The sequence below is a fragment of the Mobula hypostoma genome, chromosome 23 (assembly GCF_963921235.1).
Source record: "Mobula hypostoma chromosome 23, sMobHyp1.1, whole genome shotgun sequence".
NCBI lineage: Eukaryota > Metazoa > Chordata > Chondrichthyes > Myliobatiformes > Myliobatidae > Mobula > Mobula hypostoma.
Genome location: NC_086119.1, coordinates 8,267,088 through 8,294,164, shown reverse-complemented (window position 1 = coordinate 8,294,164; position 27,077 = coordinate 8,267,088). Strand labels below are relative to the sequence as shown.

The window sequence follows — 27,077 nt, the reverse complement described above, 5'->3', positions numbered from 1 at the left end:
AAGGGGTTAACATATGAGCTCATTTGACAGCTTTGAGTCTGTACTCACTGGAATTTAGAAGAATCCAGGGGGGATCTCATTGAAACATACTTAATGTTGAAAGGACTAGATAGGGTGGATGTGGAGAGTATGTTTCCTATGGTGGAGTTATCCAGAACTAGAGAGCACAGCCTCAAAATTGAAGAGTGACCTTCCAGAACAGAGGTAATGAGGAACCTGTTCAGCCAGAGAATAGTGAATCTGTGGAATACTCTGCCAAGTCCGTGGGTATATTTAAGGTAGAAGTTGATCGTTTCCCAATTGGTCAGGACACCAAAGGATATGGTGTTAAGGCCTGTGTATGTGGTTGAGTGAGATCTGCGATCAGCCATGGTGGAATGGTGGAGCAGACTCAATAAGCTGAATGGCCTAATTCTGCTTCTATGTCTCATGGACTGTGCTTTACATTGGGGAGGGGTGGGGGTGCTTTCCTAGAAAATTGTCTGCTGTATATCATGAATTTCCGTAATATGAAACTTTCATTTAAGCATGCATTCAGAAATGTAAGTTAGAAACAAGATAATTTTGTGTTTATTTACTTTCTTTCACACAAATTCATTGAGAGTGAATTTTATTCTGTAGCTCATATTTTTGGGTAATGATTTATAAATTCTGTATGGACAGATTTCCCATTACCAGTAATTGCAGGGGCAACCTGTAAGCAGATGAAAATGAGTTAGAAACAAAATTTTTAAATTATGGATGTTGCAACTTAGAAATAAATCAAATGCTCGACACACTCAACATGAATGGAAAAAGAAATGGTGTGACATCTCACATCAAAAGCCCTTTGTCAGAAATCGGGAAGAGAGTTAGATTTAAGATGTAGGGGGATGTAATTAAGACCATAAGACATGGGAGCAGAATTTGGCCATTTGGCCCATTGAGTCTGCTCTGCCATTCAGTCATGGCTGATCCTTTTTCTCCCTCCTCAGCCTTCTCCCCGTACCCTTTGATGCATGACCAATCAAGAACCTATCAAGCTCTGCCTTAAATACACTGAACAACCTGGCCTCTACAGCTGCTTGTGGTAATAAATTACACAAATTCACCACCCTCTGACTTAAGAAATTTCTCCACATCTCTGTTTTAAATAGACGCCCTTCTGTCCTGAGGCTGTGCCCTCTTTCCTAGTCTCCAGCACCATGGGAAACATCATTTCCACATCTAGTCTGTCTAGGCCTTTCATTATGATCCTTCTAAGTTCCATTGAGTACAGACCCAGAGCAATCAAACATTCCTCGTATGATAACCCTATCATTCTGGGAATCATCCTTGTGAACCTCATCTGAATCCTCTCCAGTGCCAGCACATCTTTTCTTAGATGAGGAGCCCAAAACTGTTCACAATACTCAAGATGAGTCCTCACCAATGCCTTATAAAGCCTCAGAATCACATCTCTGCTCTTGTATTCTAGACCTCTTGAAATGAATGCTGACATTGCATTTGCCTTCCATGCCACTGATTCTACCTGCAAGTTAACCTTTAGAGTGTTCTGCACAAGGACTCCCAAGTCCCTTTGCATCTCAGATTTTTGGATTTTCTCCCCATTTAGAAAATAGTCTGTACCTTTATTTCTACTACTAAAGTGCATGACTATGCGTTTTCCAACATTGTATTTCATTTGCCACTTCCTTACCCATTCTCTTAATCTGCTTTAAGTCCTTCTGCAGCCTACCTGTTTCCTCAATACTACCTGCCTCTCCACAATCTTTGTATCATCTGCAAACTTCCTTGCCCATTTTCTTAATCTGCCTTAAGTCCTTCTGCAGCCTACCTGTTTCCTCAACACTACCTGCCCCTCTACAATCTTTATCATCTACAAACCTTTCAACAAATCTATTCCATCACCTAAATCATTGATACACAGCATAAAAAGTGATCCCAACACTGACTCCTGCGGAACACCATTAGTCACTGGCAGCCAACCAGTAGAGGATACTTTTATTCCAACTTGCTGCCTCCTACCAATCAGCCAATGCTCTAACCATGCCAATAACTTCCCTGTAATACCATGGACTGTTAACTTGGTAAGCAGTCTCATGTGTGGCACCTTGTCAAAGGCCTTCTGAAAGTCCAAATATACAACACACACTGCATCCCCTTTATCTATCTTACATGTCATCTCCTCAAGGAATTCCACGGGTTTATCAGGCAAGATTTCTTTCCAAGGAAACCTTGCTGACTTTGTTCTATCTTGTCCTGTGTCACCAAGTACTCCATAACCTCATCCTTAACAAATGACTCCCAATATCTTCCCAACCACTGAGATCAGGCTAACTGGTCTATAATTTCCTTTCTGCTGCCTTCCTCCTTTCTTAAAGAGTGGAACAACATTTGTAATGTTCCTGTCCTCTGGCACCATGCCAGAGTCCAATGATTTTTGAAAAATCATTACTAATGTCTCCACAATCTTTACCACTACCTCTTTCAGAATCCTGGGGTGCAGTTCACCTGGTCTGGGTGACAGATGTATCCTTAGGATTTCAGCTTTTTGAGCGCCTTCTCCCTTGTAATAATAACTGCACTCACTTCTCTTCCCCCACACCCTTCAATATCTGGCACACTGCTAGTGTTTTCCAGAGTGAAGACTGATGCGAAATACTCATTTAGTTCATTTGCCATCTCCTTGACCTCGTTATTATTTCTCCAACCTTACTTTCTAGTGCTCCTATATCCACCCTTATCTCTTTTTTATTTTTTATATACTGAGATAGCTTTTACTATGCACGTTGATATTGTTTGCTAGCTTGCTTTCATATTTCATCTTTTCCCTCCTAATGATTCTATTAATTGCTCTCTGTAGGGTTTTAAAAGCTTCCCAATCCTCTGTCTTCCCACTAATTTTTGCTTTGTATGCCCTCTCTTTTGCTTTTACATTAGCTTTGACTTTCCTTGTCAGCCATGGTTGTACCAATTTGCCATTGAGTATTTCTTTGATTTTGGAATACATTTGTCCTGCACCCTCCTCATTTTTCCCAGAAACTCACGCTATTGCTTTTCTGCTGTCATCCCTGCCAGCATCTCCTTCCAATTAACTTTGGCTAGCTACTCCCTCATACCACTGTGATTTTTTTTAGATTAGATTGAGGACACTCAGTCCTCGTTTATTGTCATTTAGAAATGCATGCATTAAAAAATGATACAATGTTCCTCCGGTGTGATATCACAGAAACACAAGACAGACCAAGACTAAAACTGACAAAAACCACATAACTATAACATACAGTTACAACAGTGCAAAGCAATACCGTAATTTGATAAGAGCAGGCCATGGGCACGGTAAAAAAAAAAGTCTCAAAGTCCCGATAGCCCCAACATCTCACGCAGATGGTAGAAGGAAGAAACTCTCCCTGCCATGAGCTTCCAGCGCAGCAAACTTGCCGATGCAGCATCCTGGAAGCACCCGACCACAGTCCGATTCTGAGTCTGTCCGAAAACTTCGAGCCTCCGACCAGTGCTCCGACACTGAACACCATCTCTGCCAAGCGCTCCAACCGCAGCCCCGGCCGCCAAACAGCAGGCAAAGCCAAGGATTTGGGGCCTTCCCCTCCGGAGATTTCGGATCACACAGTAGCAGCGGCAGCGAAGCAGGCATTTTAGAAGTTTCACGAGATGTTCCTCAGTGCTCTCATGTCTGCCTCCATCAAATCAGAATTGTGCACGGCCTCCTACTTGACAGATTACAGCTATTCATCACCGGAGAGGCTGCGCGCGCTGCATCGCGCTGCCATCTTCTCCTCCTTCCTGATTTCCTTTACTCCACTGAAGTACTGTTACGTCAGATTTCAAGTTGAACTTGATCACTATCTCATAAGAGTTCTTTTACCTTAAGCTCCCTAAATGCCTCCAGTTCATTACATAGCACCCAATCCAGTATAGCTGATCCCTCAGTAGACTCAACGACAAACTGCTCTAAAAAGCCATCTCGTAGGCATTCAACAAACTCACTCATTTGAGATCCATTTCCAACCTGATTTTCCCAATCAACCTACATGTTGAAATCTCCCATGACTATGATAACATTGCCCTTTTGACATGCCTTTTCTATTTCCCATTGTAATCTGTAGCTCACATCCCAGCTACTGTTGGGAGGCCTATATATAACTGCCATCAGGATCCTTTTACCCTTTCAGTTTCTTAAATCAACCCACAAGGATTAAACATCTTCTGATCCTATGTCACATTTTTCTATTGATTTGATGCCATTCTTTACCAGCACCCTCTCTGACTACCTTACTATCCATAAGAACATAAGAAATAGGAGCAGGAGTAGGCCATCCGGCCCATCGAGTCTGCCCACCATTCAATAAGATCATGGCTGATATGTCCGTAAACTCAGCTCCACCTACCTGCCTTTTCCCCATAACCCTTAATTCCCCTACTATGTAAAAATCTGTCCAACTGTATCTTAAATATATTTAATGAAGAAGCCTCAACTGCTTCCCTGGGCAAAGAATTCCACAGATTCACCACACTCTGGGAAAAACAGTTCCTCCTCATCTCCGTCCTAAAACTCCTCCCCTGAATCTTGAGGCAATGTCCCCTAGCTCTAGTCTCACCTACCAATGGAAACAACTTTCCTACTTCTATCTTATCTATCCCTTTCAAAATTTGTATGTTTCTATAAAATCCCCTCTCATTCTTCTGAATTCCAGAGAATATAGTCCCAGGCGACTCAATCTCTCCTCACAGGTTAACCCCTTCATCTCTGGAATCAACCTGGTGAACCTCCTCCGCACTACCTCCAAAGCCAGTATATCCGTCCTCAAGTATGGAGACCAGAACTGTACACAGTACTCCAGGTGCAGCCTCACCAGTACCCTATGTAGTTGCAGCATGACCTCCCTGCTCTTGAATTCAATCCTTCTAGCAATGAAGGCCAACATTCCGTTTGCCTTCTTAATAACCTGTTGTACCTGCAAGCCAACTTCTTGCGATTCATGAACAAGCACTCCCAAGTCCAGGGAAGCAGTTGAGGCTTCTTCATTAAATATATTTAAGATACAGTTGGACAGATTTTTACATAGCACAGCAGCATGCTGCAATCTTTCACTGTTTAAATAATAATCTGCTCTTTTATTATTCCTTCCAAAGTGGATGATCTTGCATTTACCAACATTGTATTCCATCTGCCAGACCTTGGCCCACTCACTTAATCTATCTATATCACTCTGCAGACTCTCCACATCCTCTGTACAATTTGCTTTTCCACTCAGTTTAGTGTCATCAGCAAATTTTGCTACGCTACACTCAGTCCCCTCTTCCAAATCATCAATGTAAATGGTAAACAGCTGTGGGCCCAGCACTGACCCCTGCGGCACCCCACTCACCACTGACTGCCAACCGGAAAAACACCCATTTATACCAACTCTCTGTCTTCTATTGGTTAACCAATCCACTATCCATGCCGGTACACTTCCTCTGACTCCGTGCATCTGTATCTTACTTAAGTCTCTTGTGCGGCACCTTATCGAATGCCTTCTGGAAATCCAAGTATACGACATCCACCTGTTCCCCTCTATCCACTGCACTCATTATCCCTCCAATACAATGTGTAACTTTGGACATTCAGCTCCCAACTACAACCATCCTTCAGCCAAGATTCAGTGATGGCTACCACATCATACCTGACAATCTGTAATAGTGCAACAAAATCGTCCACCTTATTTCTTATACTCTGTGCATTGAGATATAACAGTTTTTGAGTACTGTATTTGCTCCCTTTTTGATTCTGCATCCTTAATGCAATGATACTAAACCTGCTGGCTGCAATTATCCCCTACCATCTGCCTGTCCCTCCTGACAATCTGACTGCATGCTATCTTTTTTACCATCCATCCTGTCCTGAGTTCCTTCACTCCAGTTTCCACAACCCTGCCAAATTAGTTTAAACCCTCCCGAACAGCTCTGACAAGCCTACCCATGAAGAAATTGGCTCACCTCATGTTCAGGTGCAACTCGTCACTTTTGAACAGGTCATATCTCCTCCAGAAGAGATCCCAATGATCCAAGAACCTGAAGCCCTGTCCCCTGCACCAGCTTCTCAGCCACGCATTAATTTGCCAAATCATTCTGTTTCTGCCCCCACTGGCGCGTGGCACAGGCAGCAATCCAGAAATTACTACCTAGGAGGTCCTTCTTCTCGACTTTCTACCTAGCTCTCTAAATTCTCTTTTCAGGACCTCTTTGCTTTTCCTTCCTATGTAATTTGGACCAATATGTACCAAGACATCTGGCTGCCTTCCCTCCCTCTTTAAAATGTGGATGTGATCTAAGATGTCCCTGATCCTGGCTCCTGGGAGACAATGTACCATCTGGGTGTCCCATTCATATCCACAGAATCTCCTATTTGTTGCCCTGACTATTGAGTCCCCTATCACTACCACACCCGCCCCCCCACACACCCTCTTTCCCTTCTACACCACGGATTTATGCTCAGCGCCAGGAATCCGGTCACCATGGCATTCCCCTGGCAGGTCATCCCCCACAACAGTATCCAAAGTGATATACTTATTATTGAGAGGAATGGCCACAGGGGTGCTCTACACTAACTACCTATTCACATTTACATTTCTCTTAACAGTCACCCAGCTACTCGCCTCCTGCAACTTAGGGGTGACTACTTCCTTATATTTTTGATCAGTGATCTCCTTACTCTTCCGTACAAGCCAAAGGTCATTCAGCTGCTGCTTCAGATCCCTAACACGGTCTTCAAGGAGCTGCAGCCAGATGCACCACACAGATGTAGACTCCAACATCTGGCATGAAAGACACATAACAGCCATTTACTCTTAGTTGCAGTAAGAGAAAAAAAAAAGGAACCTTAACAGAAGCTTACCCAGAGCCAACGCCTCTTTTGGGCTGAAGTCTCGTTTGGGCTGAATCCTGACACTCCTCTTCTCACCACTGGCCTCCTCCCAACAATGGCCATCCTGCTTGTCCCTTCTGTACTTTTAAACAAGGATCGCTGACCTGTGAGAAATCTGGTCGCTGTGCTCTGCTCTTGCCACTCATTGGGCCATTGTAATTGAGATGGATAGGGGAAAATCAATATCTCCGATAGGGTGAGACCAGGGTTACCATGAACATAATTATGTTGATAAATTAATGAGGGCAGTTAGAGAAAACGCCGATAAGAAGGAAGCTGCAAAATGCAGAACAGTAATGAGTGTCCAGTAGATCAGACTGAGCCGATGAGACAGAAGTGAAGTCAGTGTTACAGATGGATGATGACAGCCGACCTAGCCAGTTCTTTTACAAAGAAAGCACTTAACTTGGTTGTTGAGTTCAATTTTGAATACAGAAGGCAGCGATGTCCTAGATGGGAGATGAGGTGAGGTTCCTCAAGCTTACATTGGACCCTATTATACCAGTGCAAGAAGCCACAGGTAGGTATGCCAGATTGGGAATGGGATGGGGAATTAAAGTTGCAGCAAGTGGACCGAAGTAGGTGTTCTGTAAAATGGCCACCCAGTCTGCAATTGAATTGAATTGACTTTATTTCTTACATTCTTCACATACATAAGGAGTAAAACTCTTTTATGTTACATTTCTGGCTAACTGTGCAATGTGCAATTTATAGTAATTTGCAATAAATAGTATGTACAACAGGACAGTCAATATAGCATAGAAATACAATTGTATCAGTTGAATCAGTCTGAAGGCCTGGTGGAAGAAGCTGTCTTGGAGCCTGTTGGTCCTGACTTTTATGCTGTGGTACCATTTCCCAGATGGTAGCAGCTGGAACAATTTGTGGTTGGGGTGACTCGGGTCCCCATTGATCCTTCGGGCCCTTTTTACACATCTGTCTCTGTAAATGCCCTGAATAGTGGGAAGTTCACATCTACAGATGCACTGGGCTGTCCGCACCACTGTCTGCAGAGTCCTGAGACTGAGGGAAGTACAGTTCCCATACCAGGCAGTGATGCAGCCAGTCAGGATGCTCTCAATTGTGCCCCTGTAGAAAGTCCATAGGATTTGGGGATCCATACCAAACTCTTCAACCGTCTGAGGTGAAAGAGGCGCTGTTGTGCTTTTTTCACCACACAGCCGATATGTACAGACCATGTGAGATCCTCGGTGATGATAATGCTGAGGAACTTAAAGCTGTTCACCCTCTCAACCCCAAATCCATTGATGTCAATAGGAGTTAGCCTGTCTCCATTCCTCCTGTAGTCCACAACCAGCTCCTTTGTTTTTGCGACATTGAGGGAGAGGTTGTTTTCTTGACACCACTGTGTCAGGGTGATGACTTCTTCTCTGTAGCTGCCTCGTTATTATTTGAGATTAGGCCAATCAATGTAGTATTGTCAGCATATTTAATTAGCAGATTGGAGCTGTGGGTGGCAACACAGTCATTGGAATACAGAGAGTAAAGGAGGGGGCTTTGGACACAGTCCTGAGGAGCACCTATGTTGAGGATCAGAGGGGCAGAGGTGAGGGAGCCCACTCTTACCACCTGCTGGCAATCTGACAGAAAGCCCAGGATTCAGCTGCACAAAGCAGGGTGAAGGCCGAGGTCTCTGAGCTTCTTGTTAAGCCTGGAGGGAATTATGGTGTTGAATGCTGTACTGTAGTCCAAGAACAGCATTCTTGCATTAGCATCCTTCTTTTCTAGTTATGTAAGGATGGTGTGTAGAGCTGTGGCTATTGCATCATCTGTGGATCGGTTGTGTCGGTTGGCAAATTGTAGGGGGTCCAGTGTGGGTGGTAGCATGCTGCAGATGTAGTCCTTGACCAGCCTCGCATTTGCTTATTATTGAGGTGAGTGCGACAGGATGCCAGTCATTCAGACATGTTACTTTGGTCTTTTTAGGTACAGGGCCAGTAGAGGATGTTTTGAAGCAGGAGGGCACTCTACACTGGGAGAGGGAGAGATTAAAAATGTCTGTAAACACACCTGCCAGTTGTGCCCCACGCACCCTGAGTACCTACCTGCCCTCCGCTCCGTCCGCCACAACAGACAGGATCTCCCGGCTGCCACCCACTTCAATTCTGCTTCACATTCCCATTCGGATATGTCCATACATGGCCTCCTCTACTGCCATGATGAGGAGGTTGGAGGAGCAACACCTCATATACCGTCTAGGTAGTCTCCAGCCCCTTGGTATGAACATAGAATTCTCCAACTTCCAGTAATTCCCTCACCCTCCCTTCTCCTATCCCTATTTCATTCTGCCCCTCCCCTAGCTGCCTATCACCTCCCTCATGGTTCCGCCTCCTTCTACTACCCATTGTGTTTTCCCCTATTCCTTCTTCACCTTCCCTGCCTATCACTTCCCTGCTTCCCCTCCCCCACCCCTTTATCTTTCCCCTTACTGGTTTTTCACCTGGAACCTTCCAGCCTTCTCCTTCCCACCCTCCCCTCACCTTCTTTATAGGGCTTCTGCCCTTTCCCTCTTCAGTCCTGACGAAGGGTTCCGGCCCGAAACGTTGACTGATCGTTTCCACGCATGCTGCCCGACCTGCTGAGTTCCTCCAGCGTGTTGTGAGTGTTACCTGCCCTGGGATGTCGTTTGGTTTCCACAATGCCACACTCTCATTCCAATAGCCAGTTGAACAATGGTGTATTGTTAAATTAAAGGCATGTTTAGGTTTATTTATAAATATATCAAATTGCATCGTATATTTGAATTTGTACAGCTTGATTGTATATCAGTTTACATACTGTGTTGAAGTTGTAAAATCTGAAAGGAATGCAATTAGACAAAATTCTTCTGTATTTCTTCAGATTTCTATGTTTGAATGACCAACAGAGCAATTTGTTCCCACCAAGGAATGTGCTTAATCGCTCCCTAGGCCCATCTAAACTTCCTTTGCAGAGTTTCCCTATCTTCAAAGAAAATTACAGAAATGATACATACTTAAGAATTATATGAACATTAATGTTTGAGAAGCATTTGCAGATGTATTGAGCTGCATGTAAATTATTTGCTTATGGAAAACATTCTGCTTATAATTTTCTCAAATTATTCTGCGATCTAGATCCTAGAGTTCATGCAGAGGTGCACTTCACATATGCAGGAAATCACCCAACAAGTTGCCTATAGTATCTCACATCAAATTGGTAGTTCATCAGAATCACTGATACGGAATCCTTCCATACTGAATAAAATAACCTATAGGTAAGTGTTTTCTACTATTTCTGATAAAAGTAAGATAGCTAGAGCAATTATCGCCACTAGGTAGCCTTTACAAAGTTGAAATTGAAGGACTTTGTCTCAAGGAATGTGTGGAGTAGTGGGGTTGTCACAGCTAAACATAAACCGACTCCCCTACTCCAAGAAGGGTGGCAAGTGGCAGAAGAGTTAGCACTGTTGTCTTGCAGCTTCAAGGTTTATTCCTGATCTTGTGCCGTCTGTGTGGAGTTCATACATTCTTCCTGTGACCCCCATGGGTTTCTCCAGACGATCTGATTTCTTCCCACATTCCAAAGATGAGCTGGTAGGTAATTGGCAACTGTAAGTTACCTGTGTCGTAAATGGGTGATAGTAGAGTCTTGGTGGGGATAGCTGAAGTGAGAGAGTGAATCTAAATGGAGGAGTATGATTGATGGCAATATTCTGAAACCTAGCAGAGACTCGGTGAGGTGAATAACCTATGTTAAGGGGAAATATAAGACTATATGTAATGTTTGTAATATAAAACATTCATATCAACTTAAAATAAATGGAATACATTATTTTAAATTGATTGTCTAATTGTAAAATGTGATCTTTTTTACTTTTAAGAATCAAGGATGGAGAGTTTCTCAGTAATCCTAAAGCCAGAAGCATTTCATCACAAACTGTTCAATGCTTTGGATTTGGGAAGGTATGGATACAGACCTGGATGTGTGTGTTGGGAATGTGTAAATGTTCATGATATCCTTCTAGTAATTGCTACTTGTACTGTTTTCACTTTGTTTTACATTATTCTGTGGCAATCACAAAGTAAATTAACCTTCTCTCAGGTGTCTACCACTTCTCAGTCTTAAGATGAACAATGGATGATGAAGTATTTGGAAAACACTCAATCCCTTTCTTTAGCGATTCTTGCTAAGATCTACCAGAGCTTGCTAATAAACATCAATTAAAATTAAAATATGACCAAATTCATTGATTAATAATTCACACAGCAATATCAATAACTTGATCCTTAAAACATTGTGATTGCTGTGGAATCTTAATATTGCATTTCTAAAACTTGAATCGTATTTGTGAGCTGATTATGGAATCTAACTCCCAAAACAGCAATTACAGTTCCCATATTCCCAACTAGAAAAGATGAACTTAATTTTTTTTGCTTCCACACAGTGGGCTATGGAAATCAGTGGCAGAGAATGTTTTGAGAAGAGAAAGGTTTCCTTTGATCATTATTTGTTAGTAATGTTGTTCCAGATTTACAAGGATGTTGCCTGGATTGGAGAGCGTGCCTTATGAGAATAGGTTGAGTGAACTTGGCCTTTTCTCCTTGGAGCGACAGAGAATGAGAGGTGAACTGATAGGTGTATATGACAGGCATTAATCATGTCGATAGCCAGAGGCTTTTTCCCAGGGCTGAAATGCTAACACAAGGGGGCATAGTTTTAAGGTGCTTGGAAGTAGGTAGAGAGGGGATGTTAGGGGTAAGTTTTTCACACAGTGGTGGGTGCGTGGAATGCACTATTGATGATGGTGATGGAAGTGGATACAATAGGGTCTTTTAAGAGACTCTTAGATAGGTACACGGAGCTTAGTAAAATAGAGAGCTATGCAGTAGAGAAATTCTAGACAGTTTCTAGAGTAGGTTACGTGGTTGGCACAACATTGTGAGCCAAAGGGTCTGCAATGTGCTGTAGATTTCTGTGTTCTATGTTTAATATCAAAAGCATAATGGCAGTTTTTTTCTTAGATTGGTATAACAGTGAAATCTTAAAAGAACTTATAACAGATGAACACCTGAAAGGGTCGTCTTTTATTTTTTTGATTCTGATAAAAAAGCCATGATTTTCCCGTTTCTGCTACTTTCCTCTATGTATCTTGAGGATTAAAAAAAAATAATGGTTAGGTTATGCTCAGATTTTCAATATGAAATATTGCAACAATTAATTCCAGCCTACCATAAAAATGGTAAACAAATTGTAACACTAAAAATTCTGAGACCAAAAAACTAACTGTCTTTCTCAATTTTCTGAGGGAGCACCTTCTTTGTGAACTCTACAAAACCAAACTTTTTTACTTTTTTTTTTACTATGCTGGTGATCTGAGTTCTTGTTTTTATCTTGTGTTTACAGTTCTATGTGCTTGGATCCACACAGTTGGCTTATCTTGCTTCCATCCCACTTGTTAGTGAGAAAGCTTTAGTGCAGCCAGATGATGAACCAACTTTCTCCTATACAACTGGCCCTTACACGACAATGACCAAGTATGACTTTTTGGTAAAAATCTGAATGATCGATGTACAGTTACTTTTTATTGTGTCATTTACAAGTACATAAAATACGAACAAGTTTTGTGTCCTAATATATTTCTTTTCAGTAAAAGTGTGTAATTCATAAACAAGTAAATAATATTGTCAAGAACTAATTTTTCCTCAACGCTTTCTGCAACTTTGTACCCTCTTTGAAGAGATTGATACCTTGCACTTATGACCATTCTTCATGCCTGAGTCCAAACTATTGGAAACCCGGGCAGTCAGGCAGCATCCATGGAGACGGACAGATGATCAATGTTTGGGTTTGAAATCCTCCATCAGGACTCAGGATTTGACATAGGGTCCTGAATCTTGTTGAAGGGTCGCAACCTGAAACACTGAGTATCCTCTGCCTCTACGTTGCCTGACCCACTGAGTTCCTTAAGCAGATCTTTTTTTGCACCAGACTACAGCATTTACAGTCTCTTTTGTCTCCTTGTTATTTGATTGGATGAGTATTAACATGTATTAACCTCACCTTTAAGAACCTTTTATGGATTTGTACACTAAATAACAACCAGAGCCAAAAGTACAGCCAACTTCCATTTCCTTTTTTAAAACTCCTGAAGCCAATTAATGCATTTACTTTGGTTCCACTGAACTCGTATACTCAATTTTTATTCTGCGTAAATGTGATAAGTGGTCAGGAAAACATACTTATGTAGACTTCTACATATGAGAAAATAGATATAGCTATGAAGTTCATGACAGAACCCATCACTGACAGTCTGTTGTCCTTTGCTGTTGGATGCAGATTTTGATTCTACTATGGTTCTTGGATTTACTGAGTATGACTGCAGGAAAACTAATCTCAGGGTTGTATATGGTGACATTTATGTACTTTGATTATGCAGTAACTTTGACTACTGAATTTTGAACTTTGAGATATCTTTGGATTATTTTATTTTTGATTAAGTTTAACGTGGAATGGAATTCGTGTCACAGTCAAACAGATGAATCTTCCTACACATCCAAACTGCAGCAAGCGATTGTCGGCTGATTTGCTGATTACAGAACAGGAATATAGCAGGTCAGTAAAAACATGATCACTTTTTTGATATTATCAGTGGAAACTTCTCCATCAGGGCCAGCATTTTGGTACTCATTTTGGATCCCTCGTAAGAATGTACTGTAGTACAGACTACAGCATGCAACTCATTAATACCCTGAATAGTAAAGTGGATCACAGGACAGAATGTATGACGTATGGATAACATAAACAAGAACGTACAACATAAAACATAGGCTGAATAAAGTTTCGATTTTCTGTTTTGTTTTAAGTTTGATTGCACCATTTCCAGGCTGAACAAAATACTCTTGATTCATGAAAGCTCTCTGAAAGCAGAGAATCTGAGTATTTGAAATGTGAGTACTGTTGCTGGGACACTTAATCTGCACAAAACAGAGAAATTAGTTACACAGTAACTAAGTGAACAGCTGAACAATTGAGGAAAGAACATCTGTGAGAAAGTTGCCCCTAATTTAATGAATTTTCATAATGTTTTGTTTTTAAACTGTGCTCTTGTTCAGAAGTCCCAATTTTATTTTCTTTTGATCAGAAGAGAAATTTGTCAGAGAACATCACTTTATTTCATTCAATTTTGTTTGGAGTTATAATACAGAGAGTATAACATGAGTCATGTTATTCACTGTAGCACAGTCAGCGCATAGAATAGATTTGAAGACGAGCAAAAGACAAATTTTGAAATAAAAGAAGAAAGCTAACAAACAAAAATATTTTTGTTCTTGTATTGTATTGAAAAAGGATGATCTGATTCAAAGTGTGTAGTCATTGAAAATTTATAATGGGAGCAATGCAAATGAAAAGTAAGGAATTACAAATATATTGAAAATTACATTAGAGTTTACTGTGGTAGAAGTGGATAGATTTAATGTTAAGAGAAGGACCTTTTCAAAACCAACGTAAAGTAATGTTAATAAAATAAAATAATGTCCTCATTAAGTGACAGGCAGGACTAGATGGTTTCCGTTCCAAGATTTTTGTGTAAGTGGGTGAGAACATAACCAAAGTCTCAATTGCAATCTCTCATAGTTTTCATTATTCAGAAACTATTCTCTTAGATTGAAAAATTAAGCAAGTCACTCCATTTGGGCTTCAGAGCTTCAAATCCTGGGTCTCTGCCTCCCTCAAATGGTTCTTTGAGTTCCTTATCAGGAGACCACTGTCAGAGTGATCAGCAATCAATGTTGATCTTCACTGGCAGTCAACATTAGCACACCTTGAGGATACGTGCATAACCTGCTGCTCTAATCTCTCTACTCTCATGATTGCGTGACTAAGCACAGCTCAAATGCCATTATAAGTTCACAGATGACTCCACTATTAATATTAAAATTTCAGAAGGTAGATGTACAGGAGTGAGATAAATTGGCAAGAGCAAGACCAAAGAAGTCTTTGTGGACTTAAGGAGGGGGAATTTGGGAGAACACATACCACTTTCATTGAGGAAGGGGTCATTGGTGGAAAGGGTGAACAGCTTCAAGTTCCTGGGAGGATCTATCCCAGGCCCAGTCCCTTCATTAGGAGTTTGAATAGATTTTGTATGTTACCAAAGATTTTTACAAATTCTATAGATGTCTAGTGGAGAACATTCTAACTGGTTGCTTCACAGCTTGGTATAGAGGATCCATGCAGAGCATCACAAGAGGCTGCAAAGAGTTGAAGACTCAGCCACCTCTATCATAAGCACACCAACATTAGAGACACCTTCAACAGGCAGTACCTCAAGAAGACAGCGTCCTTCACTAAGGACACTCATCATCCGAGAACTGCCCTCTTTTCATTACTGCAGTCTGGGAAGAGGGTGAGGAGCCTGAAAATTCATACTTAATGATTCAGAAACAGCTTTTTACCCTCCACCATCATATTTCTGAACAGTTCATGAATGCTACCTTGTTATTCTCTTCTTTGCACTATTTATATATTTTTGTAATTTATAGTAATTTTATATCTTTACACTGTACAGCTGCTGCAAAACAACATTTCACAGCACATACAGTAAGTCAGTGATAATAAACATGATTCTAATACTATTTAAGAAATGTGAAAGAAGAAATTATAGTCAAGTTAGCAAAGCATCGGTTTTCAGGAAATTATTATGAGGATAATTAGCCTGAAACTTTCCACCAGAAATGAGACGCACAAGGAGACTTTTTCCCAAGGTGGAAGTTGATTTTAATAGAAAGCTGCAAGTTACCCAGGCAGAAAGTTCTAAAGAGTTTGTTAAAAATACTAAAATCTTTCCAATGATGTGTTAATTTTGAAATGCCTTTTAGACAATCTTACTAGCTGTTTGTTAACACAAAAAATTCAATCTTTATAAAACTCATTTTTAAATCCCTGCAGAATTTTGCTAATTTGTTGTAAAATTTCAGCAATTTCTTGGAAGTTTCTCAGAACATTTAAACTTTGCCTCTTTCTGGACTATTCTGGGAATGTGTATTCTCCTCCTAACAGTTTTTTCTCTGATTTTTGTGGGTGAATCCATTCCAAATTGCCCCATTTGATCCCTTTTTTGCCACAGCATGGAACAATGATGCCAAAAAAAGTGTTAAAGAAACATCTAATAGCATTTACTTCCAAATGATCATCAAAGTGGAATCACTGAAAGTAAGTCTGCTCTTTTTTGTTTCAATTAATGTGATTGTAGCACCTTGCAGCTTTTCACATACACACATCTGCAGATGGGCAGAACTCAAGTCTGATGAATTTTGAGTTATGGTCAGCTCTTGGGAATATGATATTGCAGTCACTGAGGACCTTCATTAGTCAAAGTCAACCATGGATGTGCATCTTAACTGACTGTGTGATACACAAGCCAGGACGTACGATACGGAGAGCAAGCTGTTGACCATGCAGTTTGGCACCAGCAGCATTGCAGGAGTTGCCAGCCAGCACTGAACTCAACGTAAGATTGCCTCAGGGACTCTAACTCCCAATTTTTTTCCTCAGGGTTTACTCCTGAGGCCTTCCCCATGAATGGGTATAGCTGCAAGGCAGCGGTACTTTGAGATCAGAGTTTTCCTTCTAGAGGAGTTGCCATTCATGGCTGACGAGCCCTATCTGTCAAAAGTGACTGGTTTTAGGGAGCCAGTAACCTGTCTTTGCCCCTTCTCATGTCAGTAGAAATAGTTCTGTTGAGCTTAGCTAAATCACTCATAAAACTGGATTTGATTGTCAGTGGCTATTTCAGACGCATGCGATTGAAGCATTTATATAGGAAGTGGGAGCTTATCCTCACTATCTCCCCTGACCATATCTCCCCTGACCATGACAGCCTTAAGGAACCAACGATGAGGCCCTCCAATGGTGGTGCAGTCACTGGGACATGTTTTATAGAAGGGAAGGTCTGGCAACTCAGCATTCAAGAGTGGAGAAGTTTCAGGCATTATAGGGAGGGATGTAAAAGAGGAGGGCCATTGCAGTTACTGGAAACTATCACTACAATAATGAGTGAAGCTGACTTGAAAAGGCTCTTCAAAGAGGTGATATGGTTATCAGAAATAAACTGGGATTATACAAGAGGCATCCCTAAGTCAGCAGCAGACAAATCACAGAGAGCTGTAATAGAGGGGATTACAATTTCCCTAATATTAACAGATTGCTCAGCAGAATCAGCACATGGGATTATGATATTATTGCAATCATGGAAATGTGGTTGAGGGAAAGGCAGGACAGGCCATTCAATGTTCTGAGGTATAGAAATTTCAGCTGTGACAGAAGGTGTGCAAAAGAAGTGGGTATTGCATTGCAGAGTACCTATTTTCAGTACATAAGGGTGACCCTGAATTTCCTGTCGGCTGCTACTTTAATTCTTTATTTCACCCCCACTTTGATCTAATGGTCTGTGGCCTCCTATACTGGCATAGTAAGGTGCAATTTGGAACAGCACCTCAGAATCAGGCTTATTATCATTGACATACAGTATGCTGTGAATTTTTTTTGTTTGGCAGCAGTAGTACAATGAAGTACATAAAAATACTGAAAGTTATATAAGATGCATGAAGAGTAAATAAATAGTTCAAAAGAGTGCAAAATAGTGAGGTAGTGTTCATAAGTTCTTAGACCATTCAGAAATCTGCTGGTGGAGTGGAGGAAGCTGTCCTGAAAACGTTGAGAATGCATCCTCAGGCTCCTGTATCTCTTCCCTGACGGTAGTACTGAGAATAGGGCGTGAATGGATGGTGAGGGTCTTTAATGATGAATGCTGCCTTCTTGAGGCACTACCTATTAAGCTAATCCTCAATTGTGAGAAGGTTGGTGCCCATGATGGAACTGGCTGAGTCTGCAATCCATCATCATCCCTTCCATTTGGGTACATTGCCATATTCTGTACTCGGTATTGAATTCTACAACTTCATATACAGTAGCTTGATTCTACAACTTTGGGTTGTTGGTATCAATCAGTCATCTGTAATAATAGTGCAGTTTTAAATTTATTTCCTCTTCGAGAGTGGACCACATACCCAGCCTAACCTGCTAGGCCTGTCCTCCTACTCTGCGTTTCATAACTCTCACATCCTTTTTTCTGATCCTCTGACAGCTGCCATTCACTCTGATCAAATAACCTTGTTAACAGCTCACCACCATTATCACCCTGATTTTATCTTATCACTAGACAACCCGGTGACCCATTGGGGCACCCTTTGAAAGAAAGGTAGTGCAGTCTGATGTGATGTGCTTTGGAAATTAAAGAAGAAAAACTCAGTTTATTAAAGAAGAAAGATGCGTAGCAAGACAAAACTCCTCCTTGTTTCATGAAGGATGCTTTTGATGACAACATTTCTGGTTGATCTGCCAACCTTCAAGAATACTCTAACGTTTTTATTTCTTTTTCCCCAGCTTAAAGCCAGATACAGCTGACCATGCTGGAATACTGGTTTCTCCAAATAAATCAACACATTCTCCATGGTTTGGCCTTGTGCCTTATGTATAGTCATAGCAAAGCATGACTGTATCGGGAACTGGCTCCACTGAAGAGGGACATCTTCCCCTTCTGATAAATTGAGAGTGATTCTTGGGATCATGACAATATCATTTTTGAATGCACCAATGTTGATCTTTGCTGCGATGAGATTGTCATACAGTTCTTCCACCATCATTCGCATTCCGTTGCAAAGTCTTGGTGGAACCAAGTTCCTCATTGAAATGATGGGAGATACCCTCTTCAATTCCAGTTTATGTGGTGGCAATCCAGAGAGTTCGACCGAATCAAGGAATTCTGTTGGAGAGGCAATTGTATTGTCTGATGTTCTTCCTGAACTCGTTTGCAATAGGGTCATCACTGCTGTATAAATTGAGGAATTCATTAGGTAGAGGCTGCAAATTGCCTATCCTGACCTTTCCCTTCATACAGTAGAAACTTGCGGCTTTTCCAGTGAATAAGAAGGCACAACAGTGAGGACACACTCTGGTTATCATATCAACATCAACAGAAATGTTATGCTGTGCGAGTCGTGCATTTTGCCTTGCTCTTTCTCTGTCAAGGTATTGTCGTCGAAAGCGGCCATTGTTATCTTCAGCAACTCTCGCAATAATTACTCTTTGCCGCATATTCTCGAGCTGATCTTTCCTTTTCTCCTCTGTCTCTTCCTCCCTCCTCCTCCTCTGCCTGTTTTTGTCACTTGGGAGACACGCAGCCCTTTCATCCTTCGTCTCTTCATCTCTTCTACCATTTGTTCTTTCTCTCTGATCCTGGAGTTGTGCGGCCCTGGTCTGATCCGATTCTTGTTCTCTCCTCCTTCTGTGCCTATTGTTGTCATTTTGGAGACGTGCATGCCTCTCCTCCTCTGTTTCTTCTTCTCTCATCTTTTTTGTCCTGGCCCTTTGATCCTGGAGTCGTACGGCCCTGGCCTCATCCGATTCTTGTTTTCTCCCTCTCCTTGCCACTTCCCGACGACGTTTGGCATCATCCCTTGACCATAATGTCCCCCTTCTCTTTCCACGCGGCATAATTAGGCTGTCCATTTTTTTTTTACAGTAATGCTTAATAGAAGATACAAAGCAGTAACACCAAAACCTCCAGGATACTGATTTTTCTTGATGATGTGGTTGACACTCTCCTAAATGGACATGATAGCCCTGCCCTTTTACTGCAGTTGGTGTCGCTGCTGTGAGCATCATGAGGCGCTGCTGAGGCTGGCCGTGTGCATGTGTCATGGTGTCGCGTCACGGTTTCCATTAAAGTTGGAATCAGCTCAGGTTGTGGAAAGCGGGGCCTGTTGATTGACGAGTGAGCAATTTTATACGAATATGTAACCCTGAACTGTGCATGCATTCTGTAAGTTAGCACATTTTAAGTCAATTTAGTCAAAAAAAGTGCCACTGTAATGCACTGTTTGGGCTAATTGGAGGTCACAAACAGACAAACAAAAGCATGAGAATTTTAGTAGTATATGGATAGATACCAACCTGCCCCACCATCCCTAACTCTACCAGATTCTTTTGTCTTTTAAGGTCTTACAATGGGTCTCTGGCTTGAAATTTGTTCTGTTTCTCTTCCCGCAGTTGCGCCCTAACATTCTGATAACTTCCAACATTTTCTGTTATTGCTTTAGAATCCCAGTGTATCCAGTGTTTTTTTTTTATTTTGATTTTCTGATGCCAATATTCACCTTTATTGTGTCCTTTAGTCACCTTAGACACCCAAGCTTGCTGCTGCTGATGGCTGTGTGCCAGTTGTCTGAGCTGGATCAAATCCGCTTAGTGTATGAAAGAGTTAATCTCGGTTCCCTTTATGGAGTATTGCATGAAAGGGTAAGTTAATATTTAAAACTACATTCTTTTTATAACCCTGAGTCGTTTCAGTGACATATTTTGTGTCAGATACTATTTGCTGAATAGATAGCCATAGAATAAATGCTGTATTCTGCAGTAATGTGATAACTTTGACTATGTAGTTCAAGTTAAATATTTTAATCGTTTGTTAATCATAAGGACAGACACAGGTTGGATGTTGGTGGAGGATTTCACTTGACTTTATTTTACTTGTTTGAAAGTAACTACAATTACAGAAAAGCAATTTGTATACATCCTAGAAATCTGAAATAAAAACAGAAAATGCTTAGAAATATTCAACTAACAGAAAACAACTATGGAAAGAACAGAGTTAATGCTTCAGGTTGAGATTACATTAGAACAAGAAAAAGTTAGGGACAAGATGGTCATCAGTTATTATTTGTAGATAACCCTTTAGCAAATGGTTCATTTGGTTTTTAACAAATATTTGGGGACTTCCGGTGAGGCACAAGGCAAGATGGCAGCACGGCACTGAGCGCTGACATACAACCCTCCTTTTTCAAGTTCTTCAGGGCTCATAGACGGTCTTAATACAAGGTTGAGTTGGAGAAAGATCTAACTAAAGACATGGCTTCAAAAAAAGATCCAAATTCAACCAGGAAACAAGATACCAGCAGACGACACCAAGCTAGTGATTCATCCGAAGAAATAGCTATGCTAATTAAACAAATAATGGCAACGGAGATGGAATCGCTGCAAGAAACGGTAGCCCACATGCTAAAGGAGTTGCTGGAAAAGGCTCTTGACCCCATACAGAAGCATATGGCAGAGAATGGCAACATTCTCCGGTCGTTAAAGGAGCAAGCGGACATTCACGCTAAAAAATTTAACATGGTCTTCAATAAAATAGACAACATTCAGGTTTGCTTACACAAGAATGAGAAAGTTACTAACTCCTGTCTTGCGGAGGTGTCTAAGATATGGAAGAAGCTAAACAACTTGGAGGACAGATCCAGGAGAAACAATGTGCGGCTGGTCAACTTACTGACAGGCACTGTGGGCGACAATCCAAGAGGTTACCTCCAGAAGATGCTGCCTAATTGGATTCCAGCACTCAAGAATTCCCACAGCACTCCATTGGAGATCGATAGAGCACATAGGATCTTTTCCAACAACATCTCAAGACCGCGGGACCATGATTTTTAAGCTTCTACAGTACACCGACTGGCAGGCTATCCTGGAGGGTGCAAGGAAAGCCAAACCTACTCTCCCTGATGACACCCAGCTGCAGTTCTTTGCCGACTACAGCCCCAGCATGATGCAGGAACTGCAGGGATACAAGGAGATTAGCGCTAAACTTCAACAGAAGGGGATCGACTCGTTCCTCATATACCCAGGGATTTTGAAAGTGAATATCAAGAGCATTAAGATGTCGTTTAACTCGGCAGAGGAAGCGAAAGAAGGTCTGAAATCATCGGTGCTGGGAGATATAGAAGAAGACCCTGGGCAAAGTCCACAGGCCCCTCGGGAGGAGATGGAACGGCATTAAGAGCTCGGATTAGCCTGTATGCGCAATCTAACAAGCACGGGCGTTAACATTCTAGGTGTGAAGTTTTCTGGTTATCCTTTTATCGGAAAGTCATTCGTTGCACCTTTGTACTTAGTTAATTAAGGGGCCAATTTGTTTCTGACTATTGCAGGTCAGAGTTTTAAGATAATATTCAGTATACTCAAATGTAATACTTCATCAAGAATGAAGCTGAAAAAACAGCAGGTTGTTCTGACTAACTTTAGAATGTTATGCCTCCAGTAGACTTGTTTACATTTCTGGGCACCAGATAAGACGTCATTGGTGCTATCGCTAAGCGACGGTCTATTGAAGCGACGGTTTCTTGCAAGATAGCTGTTGGGATCTTGTTTATGTGTTACTGTATACTATATTTGAGACAGAAACGGTTTTACTTATATTGATTAACGGGTTTGTCCAGGTTTCTTTTTTCTTGTCTCTTTGATATGATTGTCTATGAGAATTGCTTTGCCCTTCTAATTTGTTGGTGCTGGAAAGGGGGACGGTTGATGTCAGTGTTCAGTGTCTGACATTGCTAAGTGACACTCACAGATGTTACAAAGTAAAGGGGTGAAGGGGAGGGGGGGAAGGGGGTAACTCAGGGCTCCACCACCAACTTACAACAACAGATCTAGGGGAAGATGAGCAACACTGATAAATTAGCAATTCTTACTATTGTATCATTTAATGTTAGAGGATTAAACTCTCCCTACAATCATTCAAAGGTTTTAGATTTCTTATGCAGAAAGAAAATAGATATTGCGCTGTTACAGGAAACACATCTTAAACCTAATGACATACCCAGGGTTCAAGACTGTTTTTATAAACCCGTTGTGGCATCAGCTGATGGTACTCGTATGAAAGGAGTTATGATAGTAATGAGGCGTAATATTAATGTATCAATTGAAAGGACGGGCGCCGACAATAAAGGACTTCTAGCTTTTTGCTGCACGTCCATTCAGCGTAAAAAAGTTGCATTCATTAGCCTATATGCCCCTACTATATTTGAGGTTGAATTTTTTTCCCTCAGTTACCTCACAATTACTGAAGTTAAGTGACTACCAACTATATGTTGGTTCAGACATGAATGTTTTGGTAAACGTTAACCTCGATAAATCTTCCTCAACTATATCAAGCTCTCAAGAATCTGCTTCCAAAGCACTTAACCTTTTTCTAACGGATTTAAATTTAGTCATAGTCATACTTTATTGATCCTGGGGGAAACTGGTTTTCGTTACAGTTGCACCACAGATAATAAATAGTAATAGAATCATAAATAGTTAAATAGTAATACGTAAATTATGCCAGTAAATTATGAAATAAGTCCAGGACCAGCCTTTTGGCTCAGGGTGTCTGACCTTCCAAGGGAGGAGTTGTAAAGTTTGATGGCCACAGGCAGGAATGACTTCCTATGACGCTCTGTGTTGCATCTCGGTGGAATGAGTCTCTGGCTGAATGTACTCCTGTGCCCACCCAGTACATTATGTAGTGGATGGGAGACATTGTCCAAGATGGCATGCAACTTAGACAGCATCCTCTTTTCAGACACCACCGTCAGAGAGTCCAGTTCCATCCCCACAACATCACTGGCCTTACGAATGAGTTTGTTGATTCTGTTGGTGTCTGCTACCCTCAGCCTGCTGCCCCAGCACACAACAGCAAATATGATAGCACTGGCCACCACAGACTCGTAGAACATCTTCAGCATTGTCCGGCAGATGTTAAAGGACCTCAGTCTCCTCAGGAAATAGAGACCGCTCTGACCTTTCTTGTAGACAGCCTCAATGTTCTTTGACCAGTCCAGTTTATTGTCAATTCGTATCCCCAGGTATTTGTAATCCTCCACCATGTCCACACTGACCCCCTGGATGGAAACGGGTCACCGGTACCTTAGCTCTGCTCAGGTCTACCACCAGCTCCTTAGTCTTTTTCACATTACTGCAGATAATTCTGCTCACACCATGTGACAAGGTTTCCTACTGTAGCCCTGTACTCAGCCTCATCTCCCTTGCTGATGCATCCAACTATGGCAGAGTCATCCAAAAACTTCTGAAGATGACAAGACTCTGTGCAGTAGTTGAAGTCCGAGGTGTAAATGGTGAAGAGAAAGGGAGACAAGACAGTCCCCTGTGGAGCCCCAGTGCTGCTGATCACTCTGTCGGACACACAGTGTTGCAAGCACACGTACTGTGGTCTGCCAGTCAGGTAATCAAGAATCCATGACACCAGGGAAGCATCCACCTGCATCGCTGTCAGCTTCTCCCCCAGCAGAGCAGGGCGGATGGTGTTGAACGCACTGGAGAAGTCAAAAAACATGACCCTCACAGTGCTCGCTGGCTTGTCCAGGTGGGCGTAGACATGGTTCAGCAGGTAGACGATGGCATCCTCAACTCCTAGTTGGGGCTGGTAGGCGAACTGGAGGGGATCTAAGTTTGGCCTGACCATAGGGCGGAGCAGCTCCAGAACAAGTCTCTCCAGGGTCTTCATGATGTGAGAGGTCAATGCCACCGGTCTGTAGTCATCGAGGCCGCTGGGGCGCGGCATCTTCGGCACAGGGACGAGGCAGGACGTCTTCCACAGTACAGGAACCCTCCGGAGCCTCAGGCTCAGGTTGACTACATGGCGAAGTACTCCACATAGCTGAGGGGCACAGGCTTTGAGCACCTTGGTATTGACACTATTCGGTCCTGCAGACTTGCTTGGGTTGAGACGTTTCAGCTGTCTTCTCACCTGTTCAGCTGTGAAGCCCACCGTGGTGGTTTCGTGTGGGGAAAGGATATAGTCATGAGAGCAGGGTGGGGGACTGTGAGGAGGGGTAGGAGGAGAGAGTGGAATATGTGTTGGTTGGGGGCCGACAACAGATGGCTCATGTGGGGGAATGGGCAGGGACCACAGTGTCAAATCTGTTAAAGAACAGGTTAAGTTCGTTGGCCCTGTCCACACTGCCTTCAGCTCCTCTGTTGCTAGTTTGCCGGAACCCAGTGATGGTCCTCATCCCCCTCCAGACCTCTCTCATGTTGTTCTGCTGGAGTTTCCACTCAAGCTTCCTCCTGTACCTGTCTTTAATGGATGTGTGGAGGGTGCATAATCCATCTGCTAAAGACTATACCTTCTTCTCCACAAGACATAAAACTTTCTGTCGGATAGATTACGTTCTTATATCCTCCGGTCTGCTGCCTTTAGTACACTCAGTAGAATTTTTGCCCAGACATCTGCCTGATCACAACCCAGTCATATCTACTTTTAATTATGACAAAATTAAAAATAAGGCTACTAGGTGGAGGTTTAACTCCACCCTTCTAAAAAAACGATGAATTTCTATCACAACTGAGAACAAAACTGACAGAATTTATAAATTTAAATAAAGATAGTGTCTCAGATGTGACAGTGATTTGGGCCTCCATCAAGGGTTTCTTACGAAATAACGCTATATGGTTCAGTTTCACCTACATAAAAGCCGGCTTCAAAAGATTTCCACCTTAGAAGAAGAATGTAAGGTTTTGGAAAATAATCTCAAAGGGATATACACCATAACAAAAGAAAACGAGCTCAAAACAAAACAAGCAGAATTAAATGAATTATTGAGAAGGAGGGCAGAGTATATGATCCATATAACCAAACATAAGTATTACACAGAAGGCAGCAGACCGAGCCATCTTTTAGCTCTAATGCTCAAACAACAGGAAACTAAAAGGTCTATACTAGCGATTAGATGTGCTAAACTTGGAGTAGTATCTTCAACAGAGGAAATAAACGAGACATTCAAGAATTACTTTTAAGAGTTGTATATAAATGGCTCAGTTCCTTCTGAGAATGACTTTGCAGATTTTTTTAGTGGATTAGACCTCCCTACGTTGTCATTAGAGGACACCAAAACTCTAGACTCTCCTATTACACTGGGTGAGCTACTCAAAGTGGTTAAAGCTACAAATAAGGGCCGTACGCCAGGCATAGATGGCATACCTGTGGAACTTTACCTAGCACTTTGGGATATTCTTGGACCAGTATGGTTAGAAACATTAAATTATGCTTTTGGAAATGGCGCTTTCCATTGAGATCTAAACACAGCCCTGATCACAGTTATACCTAAGCCTGGTAAGGACCCCTTGGAGTGTGCCAATTACCATCCAATCTCCTTGATAAATGCTGACCTCAAGATATTTTCCAAAGTCTTAGCCAGTAGACTTGAGACAGTAGTTGGGAAAATAATTAGCCCAGATCAGACTGGCTTTACCAAGGGGTGTCTCGCATCTGATAATATTCGCCGGTTCTTACACATACTGAGTGCAACACATAAAATCCGCCTGCCTGTGACCTGCTATTTCTAGATGCTGAAAAAGTGTTTGATCGCCTTGAATGGCTATATCTTTGGAGAGTTCTAAAAGAATTTAAGTTCGGCGATAAACTTATCAATATGATTCAAACGCTGTATGCTAATCCTTCAGCCCGGGTATGTGTGTGAGGAGGTTTCTCAGAGTTATTTGACATAGGATAGGGCACACGACATTTAATTTTTACTATATCTATTGAACCACTTGCACGTTTAATTAGAAACTCTCCTCAGATCTCCCCTATTATAATAGGTAGAACATCGCATTCAATATCACTTTACACGGACGACACGCTAGTTTATATGGCAAATGTTTAACAAACTCTTCCCTATGTTTTAAAAACACTGGAGCATTTGGATTTCTTTCAAGATACAAAGTTAATTTGTTAAAATCAGCACTGATGCTGATTAATAGGGATAAAAGTAAGGTGTCTTCCTCCCCAGCTTAAAGTTACAAACAAAGTCCTCTACTTGGGTATTAAAGTTAATACTTCCCTATCATCTGTGGCTAAAACAAATTACTCTTTAATTCTGAAAAAAATAGAAGAAGATATTAATAGATGGAGACACCTGCCAGCATCAATCCCGGCCCGTATATCAGTCATTAAAATGAACATCTTACCCCGCATTAATTTTATCAGCTCAATGATCCCACTTGCACGTCCAGCAGGATATTGGCAAAAACTAGACTCCTTACTACGATACTATGTTTGGAATGGTAAAAGACCCAATATAAAATGGCTAGCTCTACAATTCAAAAAGTTGAATGGGGGATTGGCATGTCCAAATTTTAAATTGTATCACCGGGCATTTTATTAAAAAGTCTCAGCCATTGGATGGAGGAGGATAAAGTTTCATCCTGGAAAAATATAGAACAAGAGCTAATAGCACCAATAAGGTTGAAGGACTTTCTCCTTATAGGTATGTCTACCAAATAATGTGATTTG

The 27,077-nt window shown here is 41.7% G+C and overlaps 1 protein-coding gene across 1 annotated transcript in view; it reads left to right on the top strand.

Moving 5' to 3' along the window:
• LOC134336990 (inactive serine/threonine-protein kinase TEX14-like) overlaps positions 1-27,077 on the top strand; it is an 89,703-nt gene that overhangs the window by 24,392 nt on the left and 38,234 nt on the right. The window contains exons 6-10 of the mRNA XM_063031732.1: positions 10,027-10,166; positions 10,773-10,854; positions 12,296-12,426; positions 13,391-13,504; positions 20,128-20,251. Of these exons, the coding sequence (XP_062887802.1) occupies positions 10,027-10,166; positions 10,773-10,854; positions 12,296-12,426; positions 13,391-13,504; positions 20,128-20,251 (591 nt within the window). The remainder of the gene's footprint in view (positions 1-10,026; positions 10,167-10,772; positions 10,855-12,295; positions 12,427-13,390; positions 13,505-20,127; positions 20,252-27,077) is intronic.